At 49.2% G+C, this 19,969-nt stretch overlaps 1 protein-coding gene across 6 annotated transcripts in view; it reads left to right on the top strand.

Annotated features, from left to right (window-relative positions):
* dscaml1 (Down syndrome cell adhesion molecule like 1) overlaps positions 1 to 19,969 on the top strand; it is a 106,147-nt gene that overhangs the window by 49,762 nt on the left and 36,416 nt on the right. For 5 of the 6 annotated variants that reach the window (XM_072701099.1, XM_072701096.1, XM_072701100.1 and 2 more), the window contains 4 exons: positions 15,075 to 15,221; positions 15,454 to 15,732; positions 17,312 to 17,587; positions 18,425 to 18,721. In XM_072701099.1, the coding sequence (XP_072557200.1) occupies positions 15,075 to 15,221; positions 15,454 to 15,732; positions 17,312 to 17,587; positions 18,425 to 18,721 (999 nt within the window). The remainder of the gene's footprint in view (positions 1 to 15,074; positions 15,222 to 15,453; positions 15,733 to 17,311; positions 17,588 to 18,424; positions 18,722 to 19,969) is intronic. The other variant, XM_072701101.1, reaches the window with a different exon arrangement.

Raw genomic sequence — 19,969 nt, forward strand, 5'->3', positions numbered from 1 at the left:
GACAGATGGGGGGGGAAAGGAGAGATACAGGAGGGAGGGGTATTAAGAGAGGGAGAAAGAGAGGGACCGGTCCCTGATTGTGTTGATTTATGGCTATGTTAATGCCGTTCACTCCAGGGGAATCAGCTGCACATCTCCCTGCACAGACCCCCTCACCCCCACTCAGGGGGAGCACCACTGCTCCATGGCTCGCTGTCTTTTTCTCTGTTTCTGCATTTCCATATGTTATCGGGAACACGCATGCAATTCCGTGCTGTTCCTACATGTGCACGTGTGCTTGGATGCCCACATGTTTGTCATGTGGCCCGTGTGTGAGTGACAGACGTCTGAGGAGACGTTGAGGCTCTGCAGATACACATTAGGTTGTTACTAATGTAACCCGGGGTAACTGAACCCTGTTCATCAGTTACAGACCTCCTTAGTCTCCCGTCACATCACCCCTCATCACTTATTACCTTTTTCTCTGCCTCTATATGTCACTCTCCCTTGTTTCTACTCATCTCTTTTCCTGATGCTTCTTATTCGTCTCTTTCTATGCTTCTCATTCCATCTCTGACTCTCTTTTCCTGTAACATTCCATGCACATCTATAGGCACCTCTTGGGGTGCGTCCATGAGTATCGCATCGAATCCCTTTTCCACGAGATAGATCAGAACAATATTTATTGGAAAAGTCTTTAGAAAACAGGTGTCAAACGAGTTGGCAAAACTGCATTTCTGGTTGAAAGCCTCAAGTTTTAGTATGCGATTCGATTTATCTAAGAGCTTCTACCGTTAAGCATGTGGGGAGAAAAATCCGTGTAAGCTGTGTGTGAGTGTATGCTAAGCAGACCAATTATAATCCTTCGCGGGTTGGGCTCAAACGTAGACATAGCCTGACAAACATATATGCATGTGTCATCTGGCAGGTAAGTGCAATTGACCCACAGAGAGGGGGGGAGCTGGGTGTAGGGGATGGGGTGTGCAGAGAGCTGAATGTCAGTGACTTTCCCTCTTGCTTGAGTGACGTTGCTGCTATATGCAGGTATTGCCCTAATTCCTGTCCTCTGCCATCACCGTGCCCCATGTACACTGTGCCAGCGACCCGCACGGTTCTGTGCTTGTGTCTGAAATACAAGGTATATGTCTGTGCTCACGTGTGGTGCGTTTCTTTGCAAATCATACTAATTTCAAGCTTTTAAATGAGGGTGGTTTTGTGCGTATGTTGTTATGCTATATTTTCCTGTGAAGCCCCCTGGCTTTATTGAAAGGTTACAAACAGAGGCTATGGCCTTTCCGTCTCTTTACACTGCTGTGTTCATGTAACATAGGAGGACTTTTTATGCCTTATAAGCAAACCCTCCCTCCCCCCTTTACCATTCTCCTCCTCCCTCCTCTTGTGGCCTCCCGCCATCTTCCTCTCATCTTCCCCGCACTGTGAACCGTGTTTACTACTTCCAGTGACATTGGACAAATTGGGACAGAGCATGAAGCTAGTGGGGCAGAAGAGGCAGTAAGACTGAGACTCCGCGCAAAAGACATTCCCCACCGACAAGACCCTAGAGCTGTCCCGTAACATCTGTCGGGAGAGCATCTTTTAGCTGCAGGTCAAAGAGGTTGGTCTGAGGATCCCACTATTCATCAGTTATTAATAATGAAATGGGACTCTTATTTCCAAATGATCATTCAATAAGGTGGAGATCCCGGCCTGATGGGCTCTCTTTAAATCACTAACAGGCTTAGTACTTTGATGAGAAACTGAATTAGTTGTGGAACCGCTTAATTCAGCTGATTAAGTGCTCAGGTAGAATGAAAACCTCCATATATACTGGTCTATCGGGACCAGAAGTGTGGAGCTCTGCCCTAAGGGGCCGTTGCTGACTTATCTATAAATAAATAGAAGAAGAACGGGGAAACAGTGAGAATTCTGCCTCTTTGGCACAGGAAGAATAAGGTGAAACACGGGGGAGATAACCTTGGATGGGGGCTGTATTAGCCTGTCTGGGAGCTCCTTGCATGCTGGGGGCAGCAGCAGCATGGCAGTGTCAGTAAGGTGTACTCATAGTAGCCGTGTGTCATTGATAAGCTTTCACTATGGAACTGGGTCATTTGTGATCTCAGTGTCCTATTATAGTGGGATGTATGTCATATATCTGTATACCTTATATAATATGCATGACGTACCTGTATCAATATTAAATATTTTTTGCTTAATTCAGTATGTAATCTATGGATTTTAATGTCTGATTAGTAATATATCAACAAATGCAAACTCACACACACACACACACAGAGGTTTGTAATTATATCTTTGTGGGGACTCTCCATTCATTTCTATGGGGAAATGTCTAATCCCAACATGATGACCTTAACCATAAGTAACCTAAAAAAATATGAGACTTCTGACATTTTTAGGTTTTAGAGTGTATTCACAGATTTTTGTGGGGCCCTGAAAATGGTCCCCACAACATCAAAATAACAGGTTTTTATTATTTGGTCGCCACAATGTAATATAAACATAATCTACACACAAACACACACACACACAAATTGTCCCTTCTTCGTGTACCCTGTCTTTTTTGCTCAGAAAAATCTCCCATTTATTTTCTCTCTTCCTCTATCTCTCCTCCATCTTTTACTCTTTCGTTTTTTTCCTCATCTTCCTTCACCCTCCCCTTTTTCTTCCTTCTTACTCCTTGAATATTTATGATCTTTCTAATTAGGATTTCCTGATTGTGGGAGAAGCCTTTGACATTGCAGAGGAGACCAAGATCGAGAGAGAGGAAAAGATCTCTCCCTTTTCTTGTATTTGGTCTGTGCGCAACCATTTTAGGGCGGGTTTGTTTGCATTTGTTTTGTTTGTTTTGGTGGTGGAGAAGAGTGGGATGGAGGGGGGGGGGCACTGGAAAGGGGCGATGCTGGAAAGGGGAGCGAGAGAGGAGGAGGGAGAGCGGCAGTTGGCATTTGACGGTGAAGCATGCCTTTTTAATGAGCGCATTAGTCCCTCAGAAACCCCACTCCTCCAACCACTGCATGGCAGTGCTCCCTGGCTGAGGGCCTGTGAGGGGAGGGGGGGAGGGAGGGAGGGAGTGGTAGAGGGGGTAGGGAGAGAAGGAGGGAGTCAGGAAGGTAGTGTTCTAGAGTAGGAGCGGAGGTTGAAGAGGGACAGGGATGGAGATGTAGAGAGAGTGAGAATGAGGTCAGAGTGAGGGAGCAGAAGAGGGATATCTAGAGAAAAAGGGTAAAAGTCTAAGAGGGTGACTGGTAGAGCGGGGGAGGGGCCTAAACAGGCAACGCTAATACGTGCTAATGAAGCAATTTAAATTTAAATTTGCATCTTGGAGTCAGTAGGCATGTGTGTGATTACCAAACAGTCATGTGACTGTGTAGGCTAAAGCCCCACCTGGCTCTCACTAGTCTCAATTCAACTTGGTCTTAAAGATCACGTGGTGTATCTCAAGGAGGGTTTGCAAGGAGCACACGGGTCTTTATCACCCTCAGCTGTGCTTCAGCTCCTCATTTCCAGGTGACTGTGAAAGGGGTTGATGGTTTAAAACTTTCCATCATGATTTTTTCGTGATCGGTATTTCGGAGAAAATAAGGGTTGATGCCCAAGACAAGTATTAGGTGGAAGTTTGAGGTGTTACAGTATCAAAGAGCATGTGGTGTCCTCTGTCCTGGCTGCCCATTTTCTGAATTTTGAATCAAACAGATTGGGGATGATAAATCCTAAGTATTTAGTGGATGAGAGAATGGGGGGGGGGCTCTCGTGTGAGTGGGGAGATGCGCGGTAGCGAGTCACTAATTCTTCAAACTGAGCAGGGAATAGAGATGGAAATAATGGTGATGAGAGGGAAGTTGCTGTATTGATTTCAAAGGCAGGAATTACACAGAATGCCAATTTTTCTCTATTTGCCATATATTGTAAATGTCTTGTCGAGATCCCAGGGATTGTATGGACAGGAAGCAGGTCAGGTGGTGTGGGGGGTGTGTTGCAGTGGAACTGACCGTTTTATTAGAATTCAATCTTTATTACCCCCCTCCCTATTACCCCCCCCCCCCCCCCCCCATCCAGGTTGTCAGCGTGCTGTAGGGCAGAGTAGTTAATTGGGTGTGGGTGCTGCACCAGCTCACTGCTGGCCTAATAACGTGGTGTGGGGGGGTAGCAGGGGTTGCTGGGGATTTAAAATGAAATTGCTTTTAGAAGCCTTTGCGACGGCTCTTTAAAATCAGCTGTAATGGCTCTGTGGTAATTATCAAATAAATAGGCCCAGGCTCACCAGAGGACGGGGAGGAGGGTCTGGACGGCGGAGTCGCTCGCTCTCGCTCGCTGCTGCTTCCTTAGCCTCTTTTCTGTTCTTCCTCCACGTCCTCATTAGAATAAAGGTGCGACCAATGAGGCGAAGACCATCCCCCCCTCCCACTGCCACCACCATCTCTGCGATCGCTCCCCCCCCAGACGGTGTGGCTAGCTTACAGACAAAGGTCACCTTTCCGCACTCCGCCTGCTGTGAGGCCTGCGCTGCGTATACTGGCCTCCCAGTGCCCTGTGATTCTGCATTATTTACTAGCACTACAGATGGTCCGCTCTCGTAGTTACAATGGCCACTTTTAATGTATACACCTTATGCCGTCTGTGACCTGTGTCCTCTGCCGTATTGTAACCGGAGCCTCCAGAACCTTTTCCGAGAGACATGATGGCAGCATCGCAGCTGGAGTCCGAGCGCGGGAACCTGGGGGGTTCCTAATGGACGCTCAGCCCCACCCCCTCTCCATCCACACAACACCGCAGCGGCGGTGGGGCTGCGCAGCCGGGCTCGCTGCGCAGCCGGGCTCGCTCCGCAGCGGCGGTGGGGCTATGCAGCCGGGCTCGCTCCGCAGCGGCGTCCCACGGCGCCCATGGCACACGCCTCGGCGCCCATCCTTCCCACCTTCCACGCCATCTGCAGGGCACTGGCACTGGCACTGGCACTGGAGCTGTGTCCTTCGCAGAAAAAACGCAGCGCATCTGTGCTCTGGCGTACCGCGGCGGCCATTTTGAACAGGCCGAGCGGAGGACGAAGAGCTGCAGCGGATCCTGAACGGCTGAGCGGCGCTGAGCCCGGGCTCTGCTATGGCAGGGTGGCTGCTTCTGCCTGCTCTGTCTGTCCGCCTCCTCGTGCTTCTGGGCTCGTCTGGACCACATGGGCTGCACATCCAATCGCCTCCTCTGCTGTACTTTTTTTCCAAAATGTTTTTCTCTCATTTCTTTCTCTCTCTTTTTTTAATTTCCTGCATTGTTCCCCCTTCTCATAAGTTCCTTCCCTCCCTGCCCACTGTCCCCTTCCCCACTTCAGTGCCTCTGTCTCACCTTGCCCCCCCCCCCCCCCCCCACTGTCCGTCTTCCCCCAGCAGCTGTGGACTAATTCCCCAGTAACAGTGTTTTGCTATTTGCTGTGGATCATCATGCACTGGCGTGCTGCTTATGTCATTATTCCAGAGCCTCCAAAATGCGATTATGGGGGGGGGGCACTGCTGCGCAGGACCCCTCTAATGCAGCCGCAACATGGCCTGATGATGAAGGCGCAAACCCCCCGCCTTCTGTGGCTCTTAGTCAGCCGGACACCTCTGATCCATCTTCTTCTCCGTTTCTTAATTTTATTTATGCATTATCATTTTAGTCGTCGCCTAGGAAATGGCGTTATGGTCCACACTCAGGGGAGTATCCAGGTCACCCCTGGTATGTCTCACCCCCATATTAGCCTTATTGGTGCGATAATCATGATCATGATAGGCTCTGCTCTTGATTCAGGTGCACACTTCCATCTGGGCACGTGACCTGCATGTGCAAGATGGGCAGCGCATGTGTGCGTGAGGCCAGATCTCCAGCTGGTGCGCTAGAGCTGCTTTGATTCTCACGTTTATGTACATTTGTGCGACCGTGATGCCCCCCCCCCCCCCAACAAAAGAAAGAGGGATTGGTGCCGCTAGGCTGCCAGTCTCCCTGCCTCACGCACACACCCATTGACTAGCGTGCAGTGACCTGATTCGCTGTCCTCAGCTGAGCGTGTCGACCCCGACCTACCCAGTGTTTTGACACCTGCATAGATACCGTCACCTATATCCCACGTTGCTGGGTTCTGATCATCTCTGGGTGACCAGAGGGGGAAAACCAAACAAATGTTTGTGGATGTGAATTCAAATATATTTCTGTACACACCTGTCTGCTTGCTTACTGTATACATATGGCGGCACAGACCTTCTGTGTTTAGCTGTGTTTGCAGGCCTATTTTAGCAGTCCAGCCTGACTTGTACAGCCCATGTCTGTGATCCCATATCCTGTCTGAAGCCTTTTTATTTGTTTATAACCCTTTTCTGAACACACCCCATGATATTGAAGAGCAGGCAGGAGGCAGGGATGCTTCAAGATTCGTGAGTAAGTGATTGGGGGTGTGAATGTGCGCAGGGGTGTAGTAGGGGAATGGATACCCTGGCAGATTCCAGGAGACTGCCACCTTACAGGAGACCTCAAATACATAAAATTATATGTAATAATGGGCAATTGCAAGAATAGCACCATTTTGAAAAACCGTCATATTATTGCCTAATCCAGAGAAGGTTGCTTCACTTGCAGAACGCAACATGTGGACGCTGTCTCCTCTATGGGATTTGGTAGTAGACGTCCGTTTTGGGGGTCGTGGGAGGAAAAGTGCACCAACATGTCTCCTGACAAATGTCTGAAAAACGGTTTGCGCGGCGGCGTAAAAGGTTTCACTTTAAAGCGACGCGACGCCTCTTCACCCTTCTGTTTACAACCGTGAGACGAGTGCATGCTCCAAATGTGGGACAGCTGGAGAGCACACAGGCCTGAGGATGTGAGGAGCAGAGGAGGAAGGATATCCCCCATGCTGGAGCTTCATCTCGTCTCTCAGGATGACTGTCTTGCATATTTTTATGAAGCTAAGGGAGCAACCTGTGAAGTGAACGGGATTCAGAGGGAGGGAGAGGGAAATCAAGGGACGATTGAGGGAGAGTGAGCAAATGGTGGAAGGGATGTTTTTTTACGTTTCGTTTTGAATCAGATGAGCTGCAAACGGATGGGGGGGGGGGGGGTGTGGAACACAGTAAGAAGATGTTTAGAAGATGTGGGCCGGCCATTAGAGGTGGGGAAGTGGGGAAGAAGAGAGCGAGCGATTGTGTCTTAGATAATAAATAAGAAATTTGCATTTTTGGTTGTTTTGTTTCCCAAACACACATATGATTAGGTTGCGTTTCTCTGTGCCAGCATATTCTGGGTGTGTCACATCTGCAGAACGGGCTTAACCTCATCTGCATATAAAGCATATGCACCACTGGAGCCACAGAGTCACGGCCGATTTATGCAACTGGCAGGTTGGCGCTCTCTGGTGAGACGGTGCCTCGCTGACGAATAGAGCAAGTACCTTCCGGTCCCCTTGGACCCAAACCCCTGACCTCCTCAATTAGGAGTCCAGTAGGTCGGGTTCATTTAACTGACAGTCATGAGACACCAATATTCTAAATTCGATTCTCCATTTTTAGACCCACTCTTGTATCCAAGAATCAGAGGAACGGGAATAGAAAAGCAGAGCTGACGGGGCAGTCTGAGCAGAAATTTACATCAGTGGTCGTATAAATGAGTGTTAAAATATGTGGATGGTGTATGTGTTTCTGGTCATATGTGCATGCAAATATATATGTGTAGCAGTGTGTGAATTTGGATAAGCATACCCAGCAGAGTAATAGACAGTTTGACATCGATGGGACAAAATTTATTAATTTTAATGGAAAGGTCTATTTATTGCGGTATGTGAATAAATCTGAATTGAACGTTTGGGGGTCCACGTCCCCACAATTCCTACACTGGCCAAGGCTGTGGGACTGTGCACCTGCACAAGGTATTTCCCGTGATCTCCTGAAGTTTTTCCCATATTGACTCATAAACGTGTTGCTCCATTGTGTTGTTCTCACCTGATTTGGTTCACATTCATTTTGCTGTTTGTGCATCCTTTGTGGGCCTGAACGGGAATCTCTCCTCCTGTCACGCTTCCAGGGCTGTGAGTGCGAATCCAGTCCCTGCTGTGTCTGTGCAGGTCAATCACGTTTTTCGTTAGTTTCGGACTTTGGGAGGAAACCAACTGGTGTCTCTGAAAGTGTGGGCTGAGTGTATGAGGTGTGTCCCTATCTTGTGCTCCTGCCTTTGCTGGGATTTTCTTCAGGCCTCCCCCCCTTGACCCCGTACTAGATAAGTGGCTGGGAGGTAGATATAGATCAACGGGTGATTCCTTTATTAAGCCCTATGGCAGCCATATTGGGACGGTCACTGTATTGTAATTAGTTTTCTATAGGTATTTTAGAATGTGAATTCTATCATATCTGCACATGTACGTGTGTGTATGTCCTTGTGAACGACAGGCATTGTGACATTGGCAGCCTGTTCTCCTTCTCTCTATCCCTCCCAGTCACATCACTGTCACCCTCCTGTCACTAACAGCAGCCATCTTTGATCCCTTGATCCTCATTCTCACTGTCCCTCTCCCCTCACCCACCCTCACCCTCTCTGTACAGTTTTCACTGTAGTGGAGCAGACGGGACAAAGGCAGTAGGCTATTTCTAACTGCGACTTTTTTTATAACCACTCGTCCCTGACTTGGCCTGTATAGCTTCGTCTAAAGAGTGAAAAGTGAAAATAAGCAATTTCCCACAATCACGCATATTCCCGTCAGATTCCCCTCAGCTTCTCCTTGCTTTGACCTGTCCATCACATGCCCCACAACCTTTTCCCTCCTCAAAGTCGGCAGGTGTCAGTCCCTCCCCTCTGAACGGTGATGGGAGAGAGTGGGGCGCCGCTCAACCCGCCCCCCCCACCCCCCCCCAAATGCCACCGCAGGAGCACCTAGCAAATGGCGGACGGCCCCTAGCAACAGTGAGCAGGAGAGAAAACGAGAGCGTGAGGGAGGGAGTAGGGAGGGGGAGCCGCAGAGCATTAATAAATAATGGGCCCAGTGAGCGGTTTGAAGCGCAGGCCTCGTTAGCGGCGCTGCGGTGCCGGCATTTGCATGTGGGCTTGAAGAACAAACCTGACACTGACTCATACGCAGGGAGACACACATCCTACTCTGCCCATATCGTCCTCCTCTCTCCTGCCCTCTCCTTCCACCTTTGATTGTCACTGTCACTTTGACTTTTTTTCCTCCTGTTACTCAAAATCATCATCCGTGTTATGTAGCTTTTTACATTCATCATTTGCTGAGGGTCGTCGGGGATCTTATTCCGTTAAGCTCCAGTATCAGTGTACCTGTTCCTAAATGTAAGGCCATAGTGCACATTTGAAGAACTTCCTTGCAATATGTGTAGTTTAAGCCTGAGAAGACTCCCTTCACACACACAAGGATGGTTCCAGAAACACAGGGAGCTGCTTTTTACTGCTATGTGTGCTTTTGGGTGCTGAGTTCCAGTAGTTAAATTCTGTGGTGAATATGGGCTTTAGCTCTGAACTCCGGGCTGGTCGTGCGTGTTCAGGGGTTCCTCAGAGACTGGTGTTAAGGCCATTAGGATTTGCCTGAACTTCTCTGTTCAGCCTGATCACCTGCCTCTTGCAGGCCTCTTCTCCATCTTATAAAGAAGCAGGAAAGGTCAAGCCTCGTGAAAGGTCCTGATCTTACCTAAATCACTTCAGTTAAATGATCCTTTTGATTAGATAGAACACTCAGCTTTGAAAGCTGCCATGGATGAAAATGTCTGTCAAGCAAATAACATCAAATCAGCAAATAAACCTTCATGCAGGTTCTCCTCCCACCTCTGCACTCCTCTACTTGCTCAGCTCACTGCATGTGAATCTTCACTTTTCTCTTCCTTTCCCAGGCAGCACTTTGTCAACACGTGTGTCACACTTGGGCACCGTTATGGTATGTAGGGCAGTAAGACTCGCACGCCCATTCGCACAGGTAGAGACCGAGAGCGCGAAGCCAGGGAGAAACAGAGAATGATTTGACAATTAATATTTCACTGAGGTCTGCCACTCGGGTCACCGACGATGAAGAAGGGCTGCCGGGAGGGGGGTGTGACTTTATCGATGCTTAATTTACTAGCCTCCCGTGCTGAAGGTGCCCCCATCTCAGTGCCAATTTCCTTAACGGTAAGAGGGCTAGCTGGTCCTCTTATGGTGCTTTTCCACTGCATAGTACGGCACGACACGGTTCAGTTCAGCTCACTTTTGGGGGGTTTTCCACTGGGAACAGTACCTGGTACCTGGTCCTTTTTTTAGTACCACCTCAGCCGAGGTTCCAAGCGCGCCGAACCGTTACCAAAACGTGACGTGTAAACTCTACTGGTCACTGATTGGCCGGAGAAAATCGTCATTACTGCGTCACTGAACTTGCGACACGAGACACAACAGACCCGCTAGATTTTTAGCACAGCCAGCGAAGGTTCGGACGCACCATCAGCCTCTTTTGAAACAAACTCCTTCGTCTTGCTGTTAAAAACATCCACATGCCGAGAATGAAGAACACCATTCCGTCGATATGCTCCATTGTTGTGTGTTTGTTTGTGGCGCGTTTACGATGATGTCACGGCAGTAGAGGCGGCGCAACTATAACGACACGTGAATAATCCCGCCCACTCTAAAGCGGCACTAAACTGCAGTCGAAACACAAACCGAGCCGAACTGAGCCAAACCAAGGTGAGCTGTACTGAACCGTGCTGTGCCGTACTATGCAGTGGAAAAGCACCATTATTTGCCCCCCCCCCCCCCCCCATCTCTCTCAGCTCTCTCCCCCCTTTCATTCTGCCTCTCTCCGTCACACTGACGTGTTGTGACAGGGCAGCGGCAGTGTTGTAGGGGGTTAAATTCGCCAAGTGCACATTATCCTGTAAGACTTAATTCCCAGGTTCGCACAAAAGGCCGGCTTGGAAATTACAGCTCGCGTGGTGCCACACTCAGCATGATGGCCTACAGCCCCCACCCCCTTCCTACTATCACCGGCACACACACACAAACAGCGATACACACGTCCTTACACACATGCCCACCTTACTGGAGGAGAGGAGAGAGCTTTAGATGCCATTACTGCCACACTCCTACCTATCATTTAACGTGTCACAGATGTAGGCAAACGGGTCATGCCACCCTTCCTCCTCCTCAGTGCTTTCCTCCCTCATTCCCTTCCTCCGTCATTCACTCAATCCCGTGGCTCATTCACCATTTCACCAGCTCTTTCTACACTCATTCTTGCTCCATGGAACTGGGCCACTGACCTGCTCAGTGATTGGGGGGGGGGTCAGTGTCCCTCGGGGGGGTCACCGTGGCCTTTTGAAGCAGGCCGGGGAGACCTGATGAGGAGGATGTGAATTCTGAAGGCCCACACGGTCACCATCAGCATAAAGCCCCTGTTTCAGAAACGGACAGAGGAGGGCGCCGCATACGGCCTTTTGGGACACGTGACGGGGTTAATTTCCCCAAAAAGCAGCAGATCCTGGTGACCTGGCTGTCAGCAATGTGAAGATGGCGAAGATGCACATATAAATCAGGCCAATAATACGAAGTTCCAGTGAACATGAAGGAATACCAGCATTTCGCTGTTTTTACATCTGTGTATGTGATGGGGCAGCTGGGCGGATTTAGTTACCAGTACATCCCAGTTAGCATGCAAGCATGTTCACGTGTGTCGGTCCGTGAGAGGAGGAGCACCGGCAGGGATGCGGGGAGCTTGTTAGCGTGATGAAGTGTCTGCGTGGACCAGGGGAGCCCGGCCTGTCCCCTCTGCTTTAATAAATCTGTATAGGATGGAGCAGAGGCCATAAAACGTATCGATCGCCATCCCTCACGCCGGGGCTGTGGGGAGACACACCCCCCTGACAGGGATTCCCCCCCCCGACACGTGTGCGGGCAGAAACACACACGCACACACACGCCGGTGCGCAGTCACTCGCTCGCCGCTGACCCTGGCCGATGCCCACAGAGTCGCTGAGTCAGACAGGTCTCTCTGTATTGATGACGCACAAACAGCGACACGCAGGTGGATCTTTATTCACTCGGCACACGGGAGCCCCGGCTGCCACTGACACACACGCGCTCGCTCCTCTATTTACTCAGCCCTCCGTCTCGTCTCACGGAGACACAGCGGTACCAGGAACGCCACTGCAACCCTGTGCTCTACATCCAGGGGTGATTCTAGAAGAGGAACCATTATTCATACAGAGGGACCAACCTTATAAGCCAATTATGTGTTTGTAAATTGTTGAGTGACAGTGGAGGGGGCGTCCCGGGTGCCAATCAGCTTTCATCTGGGGCCAGTGCCCCTGTGGCTCCGCCCCTGTCTATTTCCACTGTAAAACACTCACAAGCACTCCTGTATTTCAGTGAGTTTATGGCCGGGTCAGACTGCCTTTTCTCACGTTGAAGTCTCCTTCACCAAACGTTGACCTAGTACTCCGGTGGGCTCCCACAGGGGGTAGAGTCCCTGTCCACACCTCCGTTCATCACATTACAATTAAAAAGTGCCCCCTCCTTCTGTAAGGCAAGGGCAGCGCGCGCTGTCACATGGGGAAACTGGGACACCGGCACACAGCGAGTCTGGCTGCACTTGCACACTGACACACTTTACTGCAGTCGTGTTGTTGTTATTGCAGACGGTACCGGAGTCCTGCACCAGCAGAAATCCCCACCTGCAGCTGGACTTACTGCCTCCCCCGTGTTTCCTGCTTAGCTTTGAAACTCACAGCCTACACCAAGTGGCACTTATTTCGTTTTTCTAAGTAACAAAGCCGATATTTCCATAATCTACACTACACATCTGCAATCTACACAGAATTAAAATTTATTTACATTGTGGTTAATGGTGGGATGATTTTTCAGAAAAGGAATGAGAATAATATGTCCCAGGTGAAAGTTTTCAGACTTAGTTTGGTATACTCTTTGGTGTTGCTTGAAATATTAATTATATACAATTCAGACGTAGTTGTTTGGTATGTCTTCATTATTTCTGTAATTGCTGTAATTTAAAACTTTGCTCAGGTAGCCTCTTTTATTGGAAAAAATAGTGCAGTAAATGGAGCTAAATGTGTTTTAATGCAGAGTACAGAATGTTCCAGCATATATAGAAATCTGCACGCACACCCAGCTACACATGACGCAGTCTTTATTGCCATGTAAATACAGTACCAGTCAAAAGCTTGGACGCGCCAAACTGCCTGCAAAGGAGAGTGATAGTGTCACATGACCTGACCACCTGACCTAAACACAGTGGAGATGGTTTTGGAGGGGTCTGACCAGAGAATGAAGGAAAAGTGGCCAGTGAGTGCTTAGGATATATGGGACCTCTTTCAGGGCAGCTGGAGAAGCATCCCAGGAGGCCACCTGATGGACCTGGCATAGAGGAGACATTGGGTCAGCCAGTCCCTGGCCCATTTAGGGTTAACAAACAACAAATAACTTGTTTTTTTGTTTGTTTAATACGTTTTTGGTCAGTGCTTGATTCCGTGTTATTTTATAGCCTTGATGTCCTTATAATTATTCTATGTTGTAAAGAATAGTAGAAATGAACGTTTCTGTGGGAAGGTGTGTCCAAACTTTTGACTAGCACTGTAAATCAAAGGTGATCCAATCACTTACTTACGGGAGGCCAACATGGAAGTAATACACAGGTATAACAACCTTTCCTGTGCCTCTCTTGAACTGACAATTCTACCAGGTAACAAAACCTGAAAGATTTTGTGCAGATATCCCGAAATAGACCTTTTAACTGCTGTGTGTGAGTTGGAGTTAGCAATTGTTAATTGCATTAAAATGGTGGGGGGGTCAAAAGGAAGTCCCCGTGAATTTACCTAACCTGTGTGACTCACTAATTTAGGCCACAAGTCAAGTGCCTCCCCCCATTTGAACAATGTTGTTTAATTTTTCTTGTCATTGCAAGACTACCTTTGGGGCAGGAAATTCCAGACAGCGCTTGGGACACGACTTTGTTCTTTTCTTGCCCTCGTTTTTACCTGGAACGGCCAATTAATCCTGCAGTCGGCCTCCCATGACACCCACGCACACCGGAACGCACCTCCTCCGATGTGTGTGCCAACGGCTGCACACTTCCTTCTGTTCCGCGTGGAGAGCCGGAGGAGTGCGCTGGTTGCTCGATTCTACCCACAAGCCAGTAGGAGTCCTAACCAAACGCTGTGGGATGATGAGAGGAAGACGAATATAATGCCCTTGGTGGAACGCAATTTGCTATCTATAATTCAGCTAATGTATGGAATTGGATTTGAGTTCCTACTGTTGGGTATACCCAGTACTACTGAGGTACTGGCTGGGGAAAATCCAAACCATTGCTTTTGATGTGTATACATACATTTGTCAGATATTTATATTTCAAATGAACACTTTTATTTTGCTTTTATCCATTTAAATGAGTAGAAATTTTACATGAGAGTTTTAAACTTTTCTGTGTACCGTGGCGTACGGATATATCGTAGCTGTTCGATGAAAACTATGAATATCCACGTTTGACAATTGTGACTTTGGACTTTTCCATTCATAGTGCAATCTTCTCTGTTTACTGATAACATTTGACATCTAATTGACCAGTGAAAAGCTGTTTTTATCAAGTCATCTATTTAACTAGCATGTATGTTTGCACTAGTTAACTCTGGTATTCATTGTTGGTCATTTGTACGGATTACTTTATATCGCTAATTGGAATAACTTAACATTGCTAGCCAGATAGCTAGCTAACTTAACATCATTGTTAATTTTGAATACAAACTGAGACTTTTTTTGTACGTTGTTGAGACTGACATATTTATCTTGCGGACAACAATGCGTATGAATCCATTTAAAACACTAAACTGTTCACTGATGGCTGTGAAAAAAGGGGTTTCTACTTTTTAAGTGTGTCTCATTGTACTGTTTTAGGTTTTTTTTGTGAAGCAGTTTCTGAGATAATGCATTTTTTCACACTCCTGAAAGTATGGATTTTCATCAGACAGTGACGAAATTCTACAGTGTCTTGCGCGGTTCTGATGTCGCTCGCAGCCCCACAAGAAGCAGCGTCTGCTCAGGCCGCCTGTGCTCATGGTTTTCTCCTCCTGTTGCTCTCTGTGCTGCAGGTAACAGGTTCTTCCTGACGTCCTACGGAGCCCTGTACATATCGGACGTACAGAAGGAGGACGCTCTTTCCACCTACCGCTGCATCACCAAGCACAAGTACAGTGGCGAGACCCGGCAGAGCAACGGGGCCAGGCTCTCTGTGCTGGGTGAGCGTGCCCGAATATGGCTCTGCATGTGTATGATACTGCAGTCGTACCTGCTCGTATGTCTACTGTGGAGCTAAAGAGAGTGATACGTATCTGTTTGCCTGTGTGGGTAAGGTTTCAGCATCTGTTTCTTATTGTATATTTGTGTGCCTGCTCAGAAAAGAGAGGCGTAGACATATGGTGGATAAACAAAATTGATCTCTGACCCCTGACCCCTGGTACTCTACCACAGACCCTACAGAGTCCACCCCATCCATTCTGGACAGCTTCCAGTCAGGGGAGGTGCAGGCGGGACGGAGTGTGGAGATGCCCTGCATCGCTTCGGGATACCCCAATCCCACCATCCGATGGCTGAAGGATGGGCGGCCGCTGCCCACTGACTCCCGCTGGACGCGCCGCCTCACCGGCCTGACAGTCAGCGACCTGAGGCTGGAGGACAGTGGCAACTACATTTGCGAGGTCACCAACAGCTTCGGCTCTAAGGAAGTGACCAGCCACCTCAGCGTCATTGGTAAGCAGGAAGCAGGGGGGACTGTTGGGGGAGGTGGGAGAAATGGGGCATCTGTCACTCTTCGTCAGAAGATCCTGATCGATAGCCAATGAAATGTTTCAGTTCAGTGAGTGACAGGGGAGGAGTCATCCGTAGGCCAATCAGCTTTCAGATGGGGACAGCACCCCTGTGGCCCCACCCCTATATGGCCCCATACACATCTGAAAAATGCATTTGAGGAAGTGGGATAGGTCAGAAGAAAGGAGAGAAACTTTAAAAATGTTTAGGAGGAGTGGAGATGGTTCAGAAAGTGGATTGGGATTAGGAATGGGATTGGGAGTCACTCTGGTTTGTAATACAGATACACCCCTGAAAGCCCTGCAAATCGAGCTGTTTATGATCTCATGATATTATTTTCTTAATAGCTCGCAACTTAACACACTTGTCAAACAAATTCCCAGTTTTTTTTTCTAAATCTTTTCATATGGCAGCACTCCATTTTCTTGACACTATAGTAGAATATTTGTTTTTAACCATCTCTGAAAGTCGGCCAACTGTCACTAGCAGTGCATTGTTTGCACACCTGGTACATTTCCTGCTATCACCCATAAACCCTCACTGCCAGATCCTTAGTCGGCTGGTTCTGGAGAAGAGAGAGACAGGGGCAGGGTGGTGGGGGGACACAGAGACGCATTGCCTGTTTGGTCGGGGGTGGGGGCGGCTCACATTTGAACTCGCGGTTGCGTTTGAGGGACTGTGATCTCTCCATGTCTGGTCAGATGGGAGGTCTGTTGCCCGGTTGCCACGGTGATGCACTTTGTGCACATGCCGTCTCGCTCTCTGCCACCGGGATGGACCGAGCATTCTGCAGGACGCAACAATGGCTAGGAGACCCGAGAGCTGGGGAGCAGGGTGTGGACACGCACAAGGGGTCACGCACACTCACAAGCTATGATTATGCTAGAGATGCAGGCAAACGGGAGGGAAGGAGAGAGAGAGAAAGAGTAAGGGAGGGAGGAAAGGACAGAGCCCTCTGCCAGTGGGCACATCATGGCTTCACACTTCCACTGCCTCTGACAGCACAGAGAGGGGGGGTCAGCACGGCTCTACCCCCAGTGCACTATACCAGCTGCCTTATTGCTCACTGATATTAGTTCACACATGTATACACACCTGCATGCGCCAACACAATCATTCACAAGGAGATGCACATATCTGCAAATTAACAGGCAGAGGCACTCAGACATACACAAGAATGCACAACTGGTGCAAAGAATAGATAGAAACACAAAAAAATAAACAAAAAGGGGTGGGTGATTCTAGGATTTTTTTTTAAGGTGGGGCCATAAGACGGGACATAATTCATGCAGAGGGACCGACGTTATCATTAGCCAATAATATTTTTTGACACTTTGACTGACAGGGGATGGGGCACTGTGTGAGCCAATCAGCTTTCAGCTGGGGCTAGTGCCCCTGTGACCCCACCCCTGTATGCAACCCTGAAAAACGGTATAAACGCATGAAACTGTCTTCACCCATTGGTGGTTTTATAAGCTTATACCAACACACTTATAACAAATGTACATGCTCGTCCCACCAGAGCCCCTGCGAGTGACCCTGGCCCCCAAGAACCTGAAGACGGGCATCAGCAGCACGGTCATCCTCACCTGCGCCGTGCAGGGCTCCCCTGAGTTCACGGTCACCTGGTTCCGCAATACCGAGCCCGTGACCCCCGACCAGCATTTCTCCATCCAGGGGGCCCACAATGAGACCCTCTTCATCACCGCGGCCCAGAAAAAGCACTCGGGCGCGTATCAGTGCTTCGCCACCCGCAAGGGCCAGACCGCTCAGGACTTCTCCATAATCCTGCTGGAGGGTAAGAGCTCGCCAGTAGAGCCACCGCCAGCAAATCAACATGCCATGTTTTCCTATTTTTAAATCGCTATGTTGGTGGAGCTATATTTAAAAGATCTTAAAGGGTAACTGTAATTGTTTCCTAGACTGATCATTCTTGTGCCCAATATATCGACTTTCCTGATGTTATTAACTAGGGAGCTATGGAACTATAGTTCTTAGATTGCATCAAATAATAGAGTGGTTTTACACAGCAGCGTAGGAGGGACAATAAGGTTGGCAGATGTATGCTTTTATATGATGGAATATGCCTTTTGAAGTAGGGCCTCCATTAGTCGGGCTCGGCTTCGGCTTCAACTCAGCGGGTTAGGACTCCGTGCCCGTGATTGGAAGGTCGGCAGTTCAAATTCCAGGGCTGCTAGAGTCATGCCACCACTGAGCCCTTGAGCAAGGGCCTTAACCTCCCGCACTGGGGGTGGTGCACACTGGCTGACCCTGCATTGTCACCCCCAAGCTTGCTCTCACCTGTTTATGTCTCGGTGTGTCTTGTGGAGAACAAGACATGGTACGCGAAGAGACTATTTCTCTATGGTTGATGAATCATGCATTATTCTGTTCTAAAATGTTGGGTGGCCAGTAGGATTCTCTAGATGGGTGTGTTTGGGTATAAGTTCATCATGGTTTTTGGTTTGCTTCTATAGTCGTGATTTGCCCGACACTGAGGTCGAGCAGGCCTTGGGGTTCCGGTCTGCTGGTAAGACTGATAGGTTGCAGGTCCATGTTCTTTGACCTGCAGCAGCAGTTTGAATTAGCTTCACATTCGTGCTGCTCTAATGGTTTGGTCGCCCTTCCCCCCCAGACGGGACGCCCCGCATCGTCTCCTCCTTCAGCGAGAGGGTGGTGGCCCCCGGGGAGCCCTTCTCTCTCATGTGCGCGGCCAAGGGCGCGCCCCCGCCCACCATCACCTGGACCCTGGACGACGAGCCGGTGGCGCGCGACTCGGTGCACCGGACCAGCCAGTACACGCTTTCGGACGGCAGCACCGTCTCCCATGTCAATGTGACGAGCCCTGAGATCCGTGACGGGGGCGTGTACCGCTGCTCAGCCCGCAACTCTGCCGGTAGCGCCGAGTACCAAGCGCGCATAAACGTAAGAGGTGCCTGTCTACTTTTCAATATCAGCCATAGGGTTCCCCTAATGCTACCCCCCAAACTGTGTGTGTCATTGTGATGTGGGAGGGGGGTTGTGGCTTATCTGTCCTCTATCCTTTTCCATCTCTGTCTTTTGTCATTTCTGCACATCTCATCCTTCTCATTCTTCTTTTCTGCTTGCTGACTCAGTCCCTTTTGGTTGCTTCTTCTACCTTCTCTGCTATTTCTATATTGGTACTCCTGCTCTCTCAACACATGTCCTGCTCCCTGATTTCACGTCCTGTTCTCTGTGCTCCTGAGGTTTTGAGAACTACAGTACTGCAGTGGGTCTGAGTGTGGTGGCTAAGGAGAGGGTTTGAGTGTGCGATCTGTGAATCAGGACCTTGGAAAGGGTCCAAGTGCGAGAGCTGTGTATAAGCACCATGGAGAGGGTCTGAATGTGAGAGCTGTGAATCAGGACCTTGGAGAGGGTCTGAATGTGAGCGCTGTGAATCAGCATCTTGGAAAGTGTTTGAGTGCGAGAGCTGTGTATAAGCACCGTGGAGAGGGTCCGAGTGTGAGAGCTGTAAATCAGGACCTTGGAGAGGGTCCGAGTGCGTAAGCTGTGTAAGAGCACCATGGAATGGGTCTGAGTGGGAGCGCTGTGAATGAGCATTTTGGAGATGGTCTGAGTGTGAGCGCTGTGAATCAGCATCTTGGAGAGGGTCCGAGTGTGAGCGCTGTGAATGAGCATTTTGGAGAGGTCCCAGTGTGAGCGCTATGAATGAGCATCTTCGAGAGGGTCTGAATGTGAACGCTGTGAATCAGCATCTTGGAAAGGGTCTAAGTGTGAGCGCTGTGAATCAGCATCTTGGAGAGGGTCTGAATGTGAGCGCTGTGAATCAGCACCTTGGAGAGGGTCCGAGTGTGAGCGCTGTGAATCAGCATCTTGGAAAGGGTCTGAGTGTGAGCGCTGTGTATCAGCATCTTGGAGAGGGTCCGAGTGTGAGCGCTGTGAATCAGCACCTTGGAGTGGGTCCGAGTGTGAGCGCTGTGAATCAGCACCTTGGAGAGAGTCTGAATGTGAGATCTGTGAATCAGCACCTTGGAGAGAGTCTGAATGTGACATCTTTGAATCAGCACCTTGGAGAGAGTCAGAGTGTGAGAGCTGTGAGTCAGAACCTTGGAGAGAGTCGGAGTGTGAGTGCTGTGACTCAGAATCTTAGCGAGAGTCTGAGTGTGAGAACCATGAATCAGCACCAGAGAGCAAGTCT

The sequence above is a fragment of the Paramormyrops kingsleyae genome, chromosome 17 (assembly GCF_048594095.1).
Source record: "Paramormyrops kingsleyae isolate MSU_618 chromosome 17, PKINGS_0.4, whole genome shotgun sequence".
Classification (NCBI taxonomy): Eukaryota; Metazoa; Chordata; class Actinopteri; order Osteoglossiformes; family Mormyridae; genus Paramormyrops; species Paramormyrops kingsleyae.